A 16,401-nucleotide genomic window follows, 5' to 3' on the forward strand; every position below is an offset into this window, starting at 1 on the left:
GTGTACTGTTTGCATGTGAATGATCAATTATGAACGAGGAAAATGGAAATGGTTTATTAATTAATCATTTTCCACATGCTGATATTTCTGGAACAGGATGCCAGTCGCACTCTCAGCTACCTGACAGTTAGCCAGAAACGTGAAATGTTTGATCTCATTTTCGCATGTTGTCCTTTACTGTTCATATGTTTTACTTTCTGCTTCTAATTATCAACCTCTTCAAAGCACTTGTCGTATTCTGAATGGCACACTTCTAAATTCTGCTAATTATCAACAGGGAGCCGAGCCTATTGATATGGCACACTCAACCCAGTTTTAGCCTAAGCCAAGTTCAAAAGAATTGTATAACAAAATGGAAAAGATTAACTGGTACTTTCTAGAAAAAGCAATACTGCACTTCTTCACCATTTATCACCATTACGATGGATCCTCATTGACATCAAAATCCTCTAAAAGGGGAAAATTTTCCCCACCATTCAACAACATGACAGACAAAATTCAAGAGTCAACATGAACTATGAACTACATATTCTTTGATTGCCAAATTATAACAAGGATATATAACGAACCAGAAACTATCAGAAATGGCGGACCCTTTTTGTCTTGCTTGTCTCATAGTCCATATCTTTATAATATCTTGAAAAGCAGGCCTCCATGTGTAGCAAAGAATGGAGCGAAAACAAGCGATTCAACTGCCATAAGTTTGATAAGGATGTTTAGTGATGGTCCAGATGTATCCTTCAATGGGTCTCCAATGGTATCCCCAATAACAGCTGCTTTGTGTGGATCTGAGCCTTTAGGACCAAGAGTTCTTGCATGCTCAGAGGCACCAGCCTATCACCCGACAAGAAAACTCGATGAATTCCATATCATAAACTATGAATTTAAGAAACATATTCAAAATGAAGAAGAAAAAAAATCCATCAGATATCCACCTCAATGTACTTCTTGGCATTGTCCCAGGCGCCACCAGTGTTAGATGCAGAGATGGCAATCTGTAGTATACAGAGAACAGAAAAAAATGGTCAGGATATAGATGGTCAGGATATAGCAACACCCTAAAGTCCAGAAGTTAATATAGAAGATGCTGTTGCGATGGCCACTATACTGCTATTACATGCCAATTAATGTCAGGCAACTGCCCTGACATACCTGTACACCAGATACAAGTGATCCTGCTAGAACACCAGACAGAGTTTCGACACCGAAAAGTATTCCAACAATAAGGGGGGTGAGCATAACGAGTGCACCAGGTGGGATCATTTCTTTGATGGAAGCATCAGTGGAAATCTTAACACAGGTAGCATAATCAGGCTTGGCAGTGCCCTCCATCAGACCAGGGATGGTGTTGAATTGCCTGCGAACTTCCTCAACCATCTTTAGAGCTGCACTTCCCACACTCTTCATCGTCATGGCAGAAAACCAGTAAGGAAGCATAGCACCCACGATCAATCCAATAAATACTTTTGGTGTCAACACATCTACTGTTGAAATTGCTGCACGACTAACAAAGGCACCAAAAAGAGCAAGAGACACGAGAGCTGCAGAACCAATGGCAAAACCCTGGAAAGGGTAGCAGAAAAGATATATTACAGTTAAGAAAGCTTTAGGTAAAACGTTTCATGCATCAGTGCAAAAATATTAGAAACTACGCAACTTCTCAACCAGATTACCAAACTACCAAAAGGATCGACCTCTAGATAAGCGATATATGTGTGAAAAGCAAAGTTATACATAGAATGTTATTAATTATTCTCATTCTGAATGATTCATTTGGAAAAAGGAAATCAATTTCTAACTGGTGCAATAATAAACTGAAAATATAACGAAAACCCATTATCATTCATTTTCCCATAAAGAAAATCCATTTTCTTAGTCGTGTGTCCATTGAATCATGGTTCAATTGAAAGTTTGGAGAACCTACTCACTAAGACATCAATACAGATATAGCACAAGATTTGCATTTTGACATCATAAGTAAAAGTAGCAAAGATATTGCAAAGATGCAGATATTAACAAGTGCAAAGGAAGTAGCTAAGGCTCAAGTCAAAGAAATTAGCAAACCTTCCCAATAGCAGCAGTGGTGTTTCCTGCAGCATCGAGGGCATCAGTCCTCTCTCGGATTCTGTGGCTCATTCCAGCCATCTCAGCAATCCCTCCAGCATTATCACTAATGGGACCATAAGCATCAATTGCCAATCCAGTGGCAATGGTGCTCAGCATTCCAAGGGCAGCTACTGCAATACCATACATAGCAGCAAAGGTGAAACTGACAAAAATGCTAACTGCAATGGCAAAAATAGGAATGATGACAGATTTATATCCCAATGCAAGGCCAAAAATAACATTAGTGGCAGCTCCAGTTCGACAGGAATCAGCAACATCTTGCACAGGACTGCAAATATATTGCAAAAAGAGATAATTAAATTAATAGTTAAATTAATTTATATCAATATTTCAAAAAAAATATAATGAAGAAAAAAATAAAAAGAAATATTAGTTCCGAAGCTAACCTGTATGCATTGCTGGTGTAATACTCAGTTACAAAACCAATAATAAGCCCAGCCCAGAGACCAACAGCAACACACAAGAAAAGTTGCCTGCAAATAGAATTCAATGACAATATTAGCAAATTATGCTAGAAAGTGCAACCTAATTAAACAGAAAAAATATGAAAGACCTTACCAGTTCTTTACATCTTTCTGGGTCCCAAAATTGAAGATGGTGAAAGAAGATGGAAGAGCAATCCAACTAACAGCGGCAATTCCAAGAGTCATTAGAACAGTCGAAATAATGAGCTGCTTCTTCAAAGCTGGCTCAATTTCCTTTACAGCCTTGATCTCAAAGAAATCAGTTGCAAATAAAGTAGTCAGCAAGCAGACAAGGATACCCACAGAACTGATGATAAGAGGATATAGCATTGGAGTCAACTCGTGATTAATTCCAAAAGAGGAAATGGAAGCAACAACTAGGGCAGCACAAGAAGACTCTGCATACGAGCCAAAAAGGTCAGATCCCATACCAGCTATATCCCCAACATTATCACCAACATTGTCAGCAATCACCTGAAAACAAAGAACAATTACAGACAGCCTCCAACCAGAAATAAATTCATTTCTCAAGATACAAAATCATTTCCAAACAGGGGAAGTTCCTTACAGCTGGATTCCGAGGGTCATCCTCAGGGATGTTCCTTTCCACCTTGCCAACAAGATCAGCACCAACATCAGCAGCTTTGGTGTAGATGCCTCCCCCAACTCTGCCAAAGAGGGCCATGGAAGATCCTCCAAGACCATAACCAGTTATAGCCTCGAAAAGGCCAGCCCAGTCGTCGCCATAGTACAGCTTAAAGAGGTTGATGGCAATGAAAAGCACCAAAAGACCATTTGCAGCAAGGAGAAAGCCCATGACAGCACCAGATCGAAATGCAGTGATAAAAGCCTTCCCAACTCCTTTCCTTGCCTCAAGGGTGGTTCTAGCATTTGCATAAGTAGCAATTTTCATCCCAAGGAAACCAGAAACCACAGAAGTGACAGCACCAAGCAAGAAGGATACAGTGCTAAAGGCAGCAGTGGCAAGAGCAGGCTTGCACAGCTTCAATGGGTTATAGGTGCAAGGCTGACTCTTGGTGCTGAATCCCTCAACAGAGCCAAGAAATAGGAAAATAAGGATTGCAAAAGCAACCATGAAAATTCCAACATACTGATATTCAGTAAAAAGGAAGGAGGTTGCTCCTGTGAAATCAAAAAACTATATTACCAAATAACAAAGGTGCCTCATCAATAATATTTATTGAACATTATTGACACAACACAAGATGAGCATATGAAATGATATATACCATCTAATTGGAAAAAGGTATCAACAAGGAAAGAATAACAAGTCAATTATTCAATACAAATTACATTCCACTTTTCAGAAACAAGGTAGTATGTAAATTACATTCCCGTTATGTATTATATGGAGCAAAAAATTTATTTGTAAAATTTATATTTAACAAAAAAATTACTAATGTGAACTTTTAAACTAAATATTCCTAATTATAAAATATTATCTTTGTTCATTATATATTTGTACATGAGTTATCATTGAAACACAAATATGAAGGCAAATTAAAAGGACCCTTAACTAATCATGTATGGTCCAGAAAAGATATTTATTAAATACAAATTAAGAAAACGGATTATCTAAATATCTTATTTCATATCATATCTTAATTATAAACTGAAAGTTCCTCTTTCTTTTTTTTCTTTCACCTGAAAAAAAAATGGTATATGTGATAAATCTTCACACTGTAAAGTGCAAACTACAAACATCATAAAGAGGAAATTTAGCCACCAAAAACATTTTCAGGTAGATTCTATCAGCCAGAATTTGAGTCAATCAACAATCCCTATTCTAGATTGTTTAAGGTCAAAAGAATTGGCTTCAAAAGCTGAAATCTGACATCTGTAATATTGTTTGGGAACTCATCAGATCCCAGGAGAGGGAAGCAGTGACCAGATCTAGCACGATTTTAACAAAGCTATAAAGACATAAACTTTAACAGCTAGTAGATATATAGTGTTGACAGCACATGAAAACTTGGAGCATAGATTACCAGGGCAGGGAACATCACAATAACGATTCCAATTATGACAAAACGTCCAAAGCTTTTTACTTCACTACTCATATCCATGTGCTTTCACTAAAATAAACATAAGCATAAAACAACAAAAGAACTTCTCATATTTCAATTATATTACAAATCTCAAAAAATAAATAAATAAATAAATAAATTACAAAATAAAATAATCAGGACACGCAGGATCCAAAATTACTTTCTGAAATTGTTTAAGCACACACTCCAATTGTAGTAGTAACTTTAACAAGAAGAGCTCGGAACGACAACAACAACAGATACACATAATTGAAAACCAATTTGACAACAAATTCACTTATTTATAGACACAAGCTAAGAAAAACATATATAAACGGAGACGCCATCGCTATTTCCATGATTTCAAAAAAAAAAAAAAAAAAAAAAAAGACAAACGAGCTACAGTTGCCTTTATGGGTTTCCCGTCAACCCCACAACCAAAAAAGAAAAAAAGAACACGCAAACCTTTATCAATAGAACACACTAAACATCCAAACCAAAGCAGCAAAACCCCACATCAAGCAAAGATCTAGTCTTTAAAAAAAGAAAAGCACACCCATATATATACTTGTATGCAAGTAAACATAACCATGCGTTGATAAATGCGTGCATGCATATCAATATAATTATTAGAAGAAAAAAAATGAAAATTCAAACATAGAGAACTATAGATGCATTGAAATGTATCATTTACCTTCAGAGATAGCGCTTTGAATTTCGGCGCATTTAAGAACAGTGTTATGGTCATTAAGACCCTCTTCTTCTTCAATAAGATAATCAGAATACCCATTCTTTTTATTCCCCGCAGCCGCATCTCTGCCGCCACTGCCGCCACCGGGAACCAGCTTCACTTTAGATACTAGCAACCACTGAATCAGTGAGAACCCAATCCCGATAATTGCACATATCGGAATCAGAATCTCCGTTCCAAGATCTGGCAAAATTGTCCCACCCATAATTATCTATCAAACAACTTGATGGAGAAACAAGAACCCAAAAATAAAAGATTTAAAAAAAAAAAAAAAAAAAAAAAAAAACAGAGCAAAACAGAGTGAAGCAGAAAAGAGAGAGCGTGGGCTCTGAAAAGAAATGAAACGAAGAGTGAGGGATTGTTGGTTGGGTAGAGCGGAAGGAACGGTTAAATATATAGAGAGAGAACAGTATATGTATGTGTATGTATGTGGGGCTTAAGGTGTGGTTTGTTTAACGTGCGTGAGGTGAGAGAAAGAGAAACAGAAGAAAAGCAATCTTATGGTGCCAGATCTAAAATGGTTGTGTTTTGTTTTTTTGTAGAAAAATGTCTAATATCCGTAATTTCATTTTCTTATCCTTCGAAAATCATCTAATCTTAAGAAAACAACCCATGAGGTTTAATTTTAGTAATTAATATTCTACTATTACTCTTAATTTCCAAAAAAAAAAAAGTGTAAACGAGTCACTAACGTGAGTAAATTAAAAAAAAAAAAAAAAAGTGTCTAAACAAGTTAAGATAAAAAAAAAACGAGTCAACACATGAATATAATTTTAATAAATTGAGCATATAATTTAAATTCAAGCGGCTGAGTTTGCTTTTTCAAACTCATATTGAGATCAAGTCGAGCCCAATTTGCCTACCATCATATTATGATGTGGTCAAAAGGATATATATATGTATATTGTATAGAATTTTTATTTTCAAAAATTGAAAATCTAAGCTATAATGGGTATGAAGACAAATTAAATTAGTTGAGTGAAATTATACTTTATAATTAATATTTTTAAAGTACTAACATGTGTCTCCACATTTTTATTATCCTTATATGTATACCACCTCATGAGATAAAGCTAAAGAAATAATCTAACTCAACAAATTGACATGCCCTCAAAATGGTTAATAAAGGTTGTGTGTGTCCTCCTAACCCATTACCATGATATTGTTTCTTATTATGATTTTTTAATTATAATTTAAATACTTTATTTTAAAGGTAAAGCATAATATCTAATATCACTAATATAAATAAAAAAATTAGGGGGAGAACTCAAATTCATAACTATGACTAATGAGTGTGACATTGTTTTATTAAAATTAAAATTGTTTAATTAAAAAATGGAAATTCACAGGGAGTCTTATAATATGGTATGGTATGGTTACACCTATTTGAATATTTCAATATTAAATAAAAAATAGGATGGAGGGTTAAAAAAATATATATTGAATGATAAAAAAAAAAAAAAGCACGTGGGCTATGGATACAACACAAGGTGTGAAAACCAAATCTACATCCTTTTTCTAATGTTATAAATTAATTAACAATATTAACATCCAATTTGAATTAATTACAAATAATAAATGTCTATTGTTTGCTGAGTTGGCACCATTATATTCTAGGATTTTGCCACGTGCAGCTGACGTCATCACTATTTAACTACCGAATTAACATCACTATTACTATGATGCCGGATGATAATATCTATTATGTTTTGGAAAGTAAAAATAAATTTGAATTTTCCTCAAATTCTTTTATTTTAATTTTAATCGCGTAATTTATGCAAGTTAATAATAATAATAGTAATATTGGCTTTTTCTTTATGATATGGAAAGGTATTTTCGTCATTTACTTTGTGAAATTATTTTTTCGGATAGGGTAAAATTATATAATGGGAATTGAACTTTGAGGATGATGATGATGAGGTGGCAATTATATTCGGATAACTTTCAAACAGGGAAGTAGAGAGCGTAAATTAGACGCATTCGTTGCCGGAATCTGACTTTTTCTCTTTTACTACTTTATTTCTTCTTCTCTATCTCTTTTAATTTTTTACTCTTTTTTAAATTTAATTTAATTGATGGAATTTCATTTTCTTTGGCCACATGATGAACCTAATCATGAGTTGTTAGGGTGGACCCACAAATCATCCGAGTGGGAAGATCTGGACCATTCACCCAAAATCGACAATAGCCTAACAGCCTACGAGCGTTGCTCCCATAATAATGGACCTGCAACCCAATCTACAATGTTGTTTTTCTTGGAGACCGACATTTTACTCCTTCCATGTCCAAATGGGTTCCATTGGTTGCAATATCCGTTGTTATAAAAATGGAACTGGGACCAAACCTTTGGTTAAAGTTAAAGGTTAATTATTATTTTGCTGTATTTTTAAAAATAAATTACTTTATTTTAATATTTAATTCGGTTTAACTATATATCTTTCTATCTATTTTTTGCACTTTTTCTTTAAATAACTCTAGAGTAATTACTATTTTGTTGAAATTATTTATTTTGTTTTTGTATTTTTCAGACTAAAATAGTTTATTTTTAAAATCAGAATGACAAATTAGTTAACTTTAATAAAATATAAGGAAAAAATCATAATTATTTTTAAAATTTTAATGAAAAAGTACAAAAATAAATTAAAGGATAAAGTTATTATACAGAATCAAATATTATGGACAAAATCATTTATTTTTGAAAATACAATGATAAAACAGTTCCTTATAATAAAATATAAGAGTAAAATAGTAATTATTCATAAAATTATAATAAAATATAAGAGTAAAATAGTAATTATTTCTGAAATTAATAGTATGATTGAATTTTATTGAGAATATGTATCAATCTAATTTGAAATCGTTTCAACCACTGAGATTTAATCTGTACAAAATATCACGTGGCATGGATTTCACGATAAATTCCAATTTGTGTAGAACATGTTTGTGAAAGGTTGACAATAATATGTGATAACCCACAATTGGATTTTCATAAACAGAATTTAAATATCAAACTAAGTAATTTTCTAACTGTAAAGCAGCCAATTTAAGAAAAATATATAAAAATAATAATAAAGAAAAAGTCAACATTAAATCAAATGGTCTAGCAGAAAATGTTGATTTCTAATATTATTAATTTTATTCTTGTATTACACATTCGCAGTATTGTAAAATTAATATGTGAGCTCGTCTCTTTTTTATATGGAGGGCTATTAATTCTTTTTAAAAAAACACTGTCATTTAACTTTTTATAAATAAATAAAAAATAAATAAAAATACTAATTGTAATTAATATATTCACAAAATTCTTAAAAAAAATTCATTTGTATCATGAATTTATTAATAATGTATAATTTATCTAAAATTGAGCTTTTGAAATTAAAGGTCAACACACATAAAAGACATAAGAGATTCAATGACCAATTATAGTTTTCTTTTGATTCAAATGTATTATTCGCTTTCACTCATGAACATTATCAATATACTTATTATAAAGGTAAAAAAAAAAATTATCTATTATCACATTATCAAAGACGGCGTTCGAGAATTAGTTGCAGTTAATGCTCCTCATCTCTCTCTGCAGATGCGTTTAGTGAACTCGAGAGCTCTTTCCACATGTCTAGTCTGAGTTGCCAACTGAGCCACAGTTCGTACTTAGTATGCTGTATTTTTTAACAATTCAAAATATCAATTATACCCTTATTAGAATTGCAAATTCTGGTTCTTTGATTGAACCCTCCTACTACCTAATTCCATGTCTCTCCTCCATTCATTGGACATGAGTTACCTAATTTTCTATGATAGATCTTTTTTTCATCTCATAGAATACATCTTTTTGAAACCAACTAATTGTTGAATACAAAATTGGGTAACTTGATTCCTCATATTGAACTTGGTGTACCTAAATGCAATTAGGAGCCAATTTGTTGTAACTTAATTGGATAATCAAACATTTTCTTGTGAAAAAAGAAGAAAAGAATGAGAATCAAAGCAGGTGAAAAGTATCAAATTAAAGTGATAAAAGTGGGGTGCTTTTTGGGATAAGATTGCATTACAGATGTTGAATTGGATTCATGCCATTTAGCTTGGCATGCCCATGTAAATTATAAAAAGTATTTCTTTCACTATGGAGTTAAAACCTACTAAAAAAATGAATTGAATAATTTAATTGAATTACTGTGATTTTTTTTTATAATGTTATACCATGGATTTTGGTAATAATCCCGTATCGACTAAAAATTAAATCCACAGAGAGTATATAAGGGTGGCAAGCTAGCTGTCTAACATGTTAGTATTAACATTTTAGCATTGATCGACCCAAACCCAAATAAATCAACATCAAATATTACCTCTACCTTTGAGCTATCCTATCTCTAGATGTTTTTTCATGTTTAAAACTTTAATATTACTAATAAATGTTTTTTATAGAATACAGAGATGTATTTGTGCATTTAGCCCGTATTTATTCAATAATATATATATATAATCAATTGGAGGTTTTTATGAACTGAAATAACACTACGGGTTACACGACAAGGGTAGTGCTCTCCTTGACTCACCAAATTGATAAAAACAACTGTGGTGAACTCGAACTTGAAACATCTCACTCCTCACATAAGTGAAAAAGACCAAATAGATTACTACATGATTTCTTAAAAATGTACACATATATACATAAGATAATTTGGTATTTATGTTTTTGATAAGGCGATTCCATAAAATTTAGCTTGATGTATATATGATATTTGTAAAATTTTTTTGAAATAAGTTATGTGCTTTAATGTAAAATTAAATTTGTCTATTATGTGATATTTAGAAAATAAAAATCATCACTAGTCATTATACGACTGATCATTGGAAAATGTTAGTAATTGCAAAAATGTAGCCAGTTGAATAGAATTTAATGATTCCTTTCAAAAAAAAAATAATAATAATGATTTATTTTGATGCATTAGTAGGTGATTGAAAATCAATTTATTTTAATGAAATAAATCATACAATGATTAGATATGTAAAAGTAACTTTATCTTGTTTTAGAAATATAATTTCATTAAAATCTATAAATATTATAAATAATTAAACCAAACATAGAATTTACTATTTCGAATAACAAAATTAAAGATATGATATTACATCTTTATGTTTGAAGATTATATTAATAAAAGATACAAAGTCTTTGTAGTGATATTGATTCTATATTTAATTTGAATGATAAAATTAATTTTTCTGATGTATATAGATAAATGTTATATTTTTAAAAATTTATTGTATATGATGTATATAGATAAATGTTACTTACTATACGTCAATAGCATTAACAGAGAAATAAATCACATTGTTGTATATAAAATTTATATTTACAAATTAAGATTTGAATTTTCTAGCCAAATAAATTCAAATATTAAACTCTTATCTAGTGTGAAACCTCAAATAAATTCAAATATTAAAACCTTATGAAAGATGAAATAAAAAAAACTCTAATTATAGAGATAAATAATTTAACATTAAATAATTTCGGGGCTAGACTCTAAAATTAAGGGTAAAAAGATTTTTCAAAAATTAGAGAAGCCAAATCATAAAAATAATTCACCTTTTTACAAGGCAAAATTAAAAAAAAAAAAAAAAGAATTGAAGGGGAATTTTGCTATTCCATAACTACAGTTCAAGAATTGTTGATTTCAATTTTAAAATCGTCGATTCCAATTATAAAAAAAATTAAACGGTTTTTAGACAATTTTGAAATCGTCGGTTTGATTTTATTCTGGTTGGAACTAAAATTAAATAATATATTTCAAACTTTTTACAATGCTGTTTTTATATGTGTTGCTTTAATAAATAATAATATTAAATATTACTATGGAAAAAACTAAATAAATTTAATAAAAATTCTTAAAAGTTACTTTAGTAAATTATAATAAATAAAAAAATTGAGAGTTTTTTTAAGAACATGTTTTTTACGGTTTTAAACTAGAACCATTGGTTTTAAATCGGAATCGCCAATTTTAAATTAAGACTGCGGTTTTAGTTTCAATAAGTGCACGGTTCGGTTGTAGTTTGGAATCAAAACCACTAATCATAATTTAGTACTGAATATTAAAAGAGAGATTCAAACCTAAATTTATTATCAGACTATGTATGCAATTACCACTTTAGCGTGCTAGCATAATATTTATTATAACTGCCAAATTTATTGAGTTTTCCTAATATAATAAGTTATTGGAGTCGTTAATTTATACGTATGATGTAATATTATTTCACGTTTTAATTCATTTACAAATTTGTTTATGTTTATCATTTAATGCAGTATAAATGATTTACGCTTAGTTTTTATGTTCGACAGAAATAATTCACTTTAAATTTTATTTTTTAAATAATTGAAACTTATAAAATGAAAATATAAAATAATGTTTAATCCTGTTATAAAAAAATGAGAAAAAAGTAAAATAGAATAAAATAATTATATTTTTAATTTTTTAATAATTATGGTTATTTAAATATATAAAATAATTTATAAAAACAATTATAAAGTAATCATAACTTTAAATTTATTTCTTAAATTAATTTTAAAATAAATTTTAAATTAATTCGACGTACAAATAAAAATTTACGAGTAAAAAAAGAACAAAAGAAAACAAAAGTGTTTGTATCTCTGTGTCTATGACCGACTTTTTCGTATGTTGTCATTTTTCACCAGAAACCGAAACTCTTCGGTTTGTGAGTGCGTGCGCGCGTGTGGGTGATTACCGTACACGTTCACTAAAGACCACCTTGCCCGTTTCCCTCAACTGCTTAAACACCGCTAGCATATCCACAACAGAGCCTTTCCTTCCTAGCTTATTAACCTTCGCTCCTCTCTCTCTCAAAACCTAAAAAGCTATAAAGAAACTAAAACCCTACGATTCTTAATCAATTCTTGGCCATTAAACATTACACCAATCTTTTTTTAACATCATAAAAATATCAACGTTCTTATTTATTATGGGGAAAAGAAAGCGAACTTCTCCTTCTACTGACAACAACGCCAACCAAAACCCTTCTTCTTCGGGTACAGTTTCTTTAATTTATTTATTTTCTTGATTACCAATCCTCTTTTCATGTGTTTGGTTTTTGAGATAATGGTGGAAAGTGGCATGGAAATAAAGGGAATGTGAATTTTTGCTTTTGATTTTGCGTTGATGGTGGCATTTGATTGGAGAGTTAAATAATCTTTAAGTTAAGCAATTCTTGAAAGATTCTTGATTTTAGTTGAGGTGGGTTAGCTTTTATATTTTGTGGGAATTTGGTAAAATATAAGACGAGCCAGAAAGACTTGGTTTTTCTTTTACCTCTTTAATCTTCTTTTGACGGACAAGATGAGGAGTTAGGTTTTGCTTCTTTTTTTTTTTTTTTTTTTTTTTTTTTTTTTTTTTTTCTCGTTTAATTGTCAGCTGATCAAGATTTGATGCTTTAGGTTTTGTTTAATTGTTAGCTGATTAAGATTTGATGCTTTAGGTTTTGCTTAATCGTTAGCTGGTCAATATTTAATGCTTAGTTTGTTTTTTGCTTTGGTTTAAATTGTCCCGGATTGATGATCATAGCTACTTCAGCCCTTTTTTCTTTAACAAGATTTGATAACTTGTTTTTGTTTTTTGCAAAAATAATGATATGAAAATCGTAGCAGATAATGATTTCAGTTTTGATTTGAATTCTGGAGATGTAATGCGAGTAATTTGGTCTTGAAGTGGCTTATTGTGGAATTGAAGTAAAATGGTCAAATGAATTGATCAAAGTTAAAAGGGAAAGAAAAAGTACCAAAAAATAAGAAAGAAATGGGAAATGCCAACGAAAATGAATACTATTTAAGCAATGTAATAAAATAATGAATGTGATGTATGCTTTGAGTTTGTACTTTTAACACTTTGTTGAGTCTGGCCCTGGCTTTAATATTGTTTGTGGTTCATCAATCATCATTTTGCGTTTTAGATGTTTTGATATCATTCTAAAAGTGATTGCATTGTCTATGTTCCTTGATAATATAAGGATCCTCTAAACTATTGCCATTCCCATTCTAGTCTAGTTGAACCACCTTGTAGGTCTAAAATTTTTCCATAGAAGTTTGGATTATGTAATTCCTCAGAGTTGCAATTTGATTATGCAAGCTTTTTTGATTTCAACCTTAGTGTTACTTTATTGATTTGGACAGGGATTCTTTCTGTGAGCTATTTAATAGTGTACCATAACTGAATTTCGCAATAGTTAACAAGAATCTTTGCCCTATTTCACCCTTTTTTTTAGGTTTTCCAGGAATCACGGATTGCGAATTATCTTTTGCACTCATCATTAAGCTTACAGCTTTTGAAGTTATTATGCTTTTTGGTCATTCTTATAGACTAGGCTTTTCATTCCTCTCCTTCAGGTTCTATGGCCTCTTTGATCAAGTACACTAACCTCAATTTTGCATACCTGCTTGAGCAATGTTTGATCCTTCAGTGATATTTGCCTCCTTTCTTTAATTTTATAGTGGTTAAGTTTGTCTTGCCTGCTTGTAAATCCGATGTTTATGCTCCTTACTATGTGGTTGGATGTTTTTCCTGGTCTTGAGAAGAACTCTACAATTTTGCATCTGAAGTCACTGTGAATTAAAATATAAACTTTGTTATGTCAATTCTTTATTAATAATTGGCATGTAAATACTCACCGTGTTTATATTTGAATGCTGCAGATAATATGCCGTGCTCTTCCAGAGCAGAATTATTATCCAGTGAGGTTAGTTTTGTGCTTATCAAATTTGAAAAAATGAGAATTTCTTGCATATACTGTTCGTTATCTTTTCATAGTTCTTGTAGTGTAGAATGATCTCTACACAAAACTTTTGGTTGATAATGAGAAGGAAAAGTTGAAAATTCAAAACTATGTGGATTCGAATTGTTAACATAGGAATCTCACTTTCATGTGCTTCATCAATGAATGTAATCGTTTGTGTTTTTTCTTATTGCAGAAATCTTCTCATTTACTCAACTCTAGTGAATTAAAGCCTCTTTCACCTGGGATGGATGTCACAGATAGTAGTGTGAAGCTGTTGAATGTGCACTCTTCTCTTGCACATCAGCATTACAATGTTGGCCGTTCGATATTCTTGAAACGATCACGCCATCACTATGGTCATCATTACTCTCGGAGGAATTCAGGGAATCATGCCAACACATCAACTTCTCATGGAAAGATTGCCCCCTTGCGTGATGAGAGAATTCCTTTCAAGTTGACCAGCCAGTCTGGTTCAGAGTTTGGACACCATACAGGTGACATGTCTATGTTTGGCAATGTTGCATACCTAGGCCATTTTTTCCCATTAAGTTTACCTTTGGTCACATTTTTAATTTAATTATGCTTAATCATGCATATCGTGCATCAATGGGTTGAATAACTTTTTATGGTATTAGCTTTTTACATTTGCTTACACTGACTTAAAACTTTCTCTCTTTCTTAGAGAACAGGGAAAAAGCATTTGGCAGACCAGACAGAATTAAGCTTAGTTCTTTGGTAACAGATACATCTGATGCAGTGAAGATGATATGTGGGATCTGTCAGAAGCTGTTAAGGCGGAAGCCATATTTTCTTGGAGACACGCTCTCTTCTGTCGAATGCTCCATTGTGGCAGTTCTAGTCTGTGGTCATGTTTATCATGCAGACTGTTTGGAGCAGAGAACAAGCCTTGAAGATAGATGCGATCCGACTTGTCCATTGTGCTCAGATTTGATCTCTCAGGAGGATGCTTCAAAAGGACAGGAGTAATATACATATTGACTTTACTAACATGATACTGACTATCCAGGAGAACTAAAAATAATTACATGGTAAACTTGGACAGAAGCATAGGTGGTTGATTTAGTCTAGGGAGACCGGCCGGAGAAGACCATGAGTGGCATAATGTTGCTAGTCTAATTGCTGCCAAGAATATCAAAGGAGCTCTTTCTACATTAGTAGCTTCTTTCTGTATTAGCTCTGGTAGGAAGCATCATGGTTTTTGTCAAGTGAATGCTATAGCTATAATAATTACGTAACACCTTTATTGTAATATTACTAGTAATGATCCAATCTTTAGTTGTGGAGTTCACGTTTCACAATATCTTTCTCCCTTGCGCACAGGTGAAAATGTCAAAACAAATTCAACCAAAGATCAACAAGAATCCAACCTGCTAATTTTAAGACATGCTATAAATAAATTTGTTTTGGTTAACAAAATTTGTTTAGAATTTTAAATTCTCATGTTTGGTATGAAATTTGAAAATATTCATCATTCATATGTTTTCAATCTTGTGAAATATAATATAAGACCTAATGTATAAATTTAATCATATATTTTTGGCAATTATCCTTGTGACCTCCTGAGTTTTACATAGAACCCATAATGATCATGTATTTCACATTTCAATAATAATTATGTCCTTTACTAAAATAAAATGAAAAAAATGTAGAATTATGATTGAATTTTTGTGAATATATTTGATTTTGGCAAGGAGTATAGTCATTATTGACATACAAAAGTATGGAGTCATGAGTGAACTATCACAAAATTCAAGAGCCACAATAAAAATTAATCACAATTCAGGGTCAAATTTATGCATTAGGCCTAAATTCATATGAAATGTCATGTATCACTAAATCATATCCTATCATTGACAAATGACTTCAACATTTTAAATTCATTTAAAATATCAATCAAGGGGTTAAATGCAAACGAAGCTTATATATAGGCCATTTCCTTCCAGAACTAGGAAAATAATACTTATAAACCCCGGAGAAATCAATGATTAGTGTGCCCACAAATAACCATACTTTAAATCCCCAAGGTATCAACTTGCTGTCCTGCAGTATCCTGAGCATAATTTCAGCAGCGTCGATTAACCTATTATTCACATTGGATTGGATTAACCTTCATATCCCTTGATTCTTGTAATTAGATTAGATAGCTAGACCACATTTCAGCAATCCTACCATCCAAACACAGAAAAAATTGGTTCTTGAGAAGAGTAAA

The 16,401-nt window shown here is 31.6% G+C and overlaps 2 protein-coding genes and 1 long non-coding RNA gene across 3 annotated transcripts; 1 reads left to right on the top strand and 2 right to left on the bottom strand.

Moving 5' to 3' along the window:
- Positions 1-373: 373 nt before the first annotated feature.
- Positions 374-5,840, bottom strand: LOC105641261 (pyrophosphate-energized vacuolar membrane proton pump). Its single transcript, XM_089724634.1, has 8 exons — positions 5,334-5,840; positions 3,160-3,734; positions 2,686-3,065; positions 2,514-2,600; positions 2,065-2,395; positions 1,153-1,563; positions 936-995; positions 374-834 (listed from the first exon to the last, which is right to left on the bottom strand). The coding sequence occupies exons 1-8, from the start codon at positions 5,593-5,595 to the stop codon at positions 628-630; spliced, it is 2,313 nt and encodes a 770-aa protein (XP_089580760.1). The 5' UTR covers positions 5,596-5,840; the 3' UTR covers positions 374-627.
- On the bottom strand, positions 4,041-5,327 carry LOC149494101 (uncharacterized). Its single transcript, XR_016321990.1, has 2 exons — positions 4,821-5,327; positions 4,041-4,687 (listed from the first exon to the last, which is right to left on the bottom strand). It is a non-coding gene; the product is annotated as an uncharacterized LOC149494101 (long non-coding RNA).
- A 6,331-nt stretch (positions 5,841-12,171) lies between the features above and the next one.
- On the top strand, positions 12,172-15,490 carry LOC149494102 (uncharacterized). The gene is made up of 4 exons (XM_089724573.1): positions 12,172-12,432; positions 14,089-14,132; positions 14,365-14,665; positions 14,854-15,490. Exons 1-4 carry the CDS (start codon positions 12,366-12,368, stop codon positions 15,156-15,158), a joined length of 717 nt encoding a protein of 238 aa, XP_089580699.1. The 5' UTR covers positions 12,172-12,365; the 3' UTR covers positions 15,159-15,490.
- Positions 15,491-16,401: the final 911 nt, after the last annotated feature.

The sequence above is a fragment of the Jatropha curcas genome, chromosome 8, assembly GCF_041381405.1.
Source record: "Jatropha curcas cultivar XTBG-Jc1 chromosome 8, XTBG_Jcur_1.0, whole genome shotgun sequence".
Lineage (NCBI taxonomy): Eukaryota > Viridiplantae > Streptophyta > Magnoliopsida > Malpighiales > Euphorbiaceae > Jatropha > Jatropha curcas.

Coding starts and splice junctions, on each gene's coding strand:
- LOC149494102 (XM_089724573.1), top strand. CDS start 12,366: ATGGGGAAAAGAAAGCGAACTTCTCCTTCTACTGACAACAACGCCAAC. Junction 14,133..14,364: donor CAGAATTATTATCCAGTGAG/GTTAGTTTTGTG, acceptor TTCTTATTGCAG/AAATCTTCTCATTTACTCAA. Junction 14,666..14,853: donor AGAGTTTGGACACCATACAG/GTGACATGTCTA, acceptor TCTCTTTCTTAG/AGAACAGGGAAAAAGCATTT.
- LOC105641261 (XM_089724634.1), bottom strand. CDS start 5,595: ATGGGTGGGACAATTTTGCCAGATCTTGGAACGGAGATTCTGATTCCG. Junction 3,735..5,333: donor TCAAAGCGCTATCTCTGAAG/GTAAATGATACA, acceptor TTGATTTCACAG/GAGCAACCTCCTTCCTTTTT. Junction 2,396..2,513: donor TACACCAGCAATGCATACAG/GTTAGCTTCGGA, acceptor ATATATTTGCAG/TCCTGTGCAAGATGTTGCTG.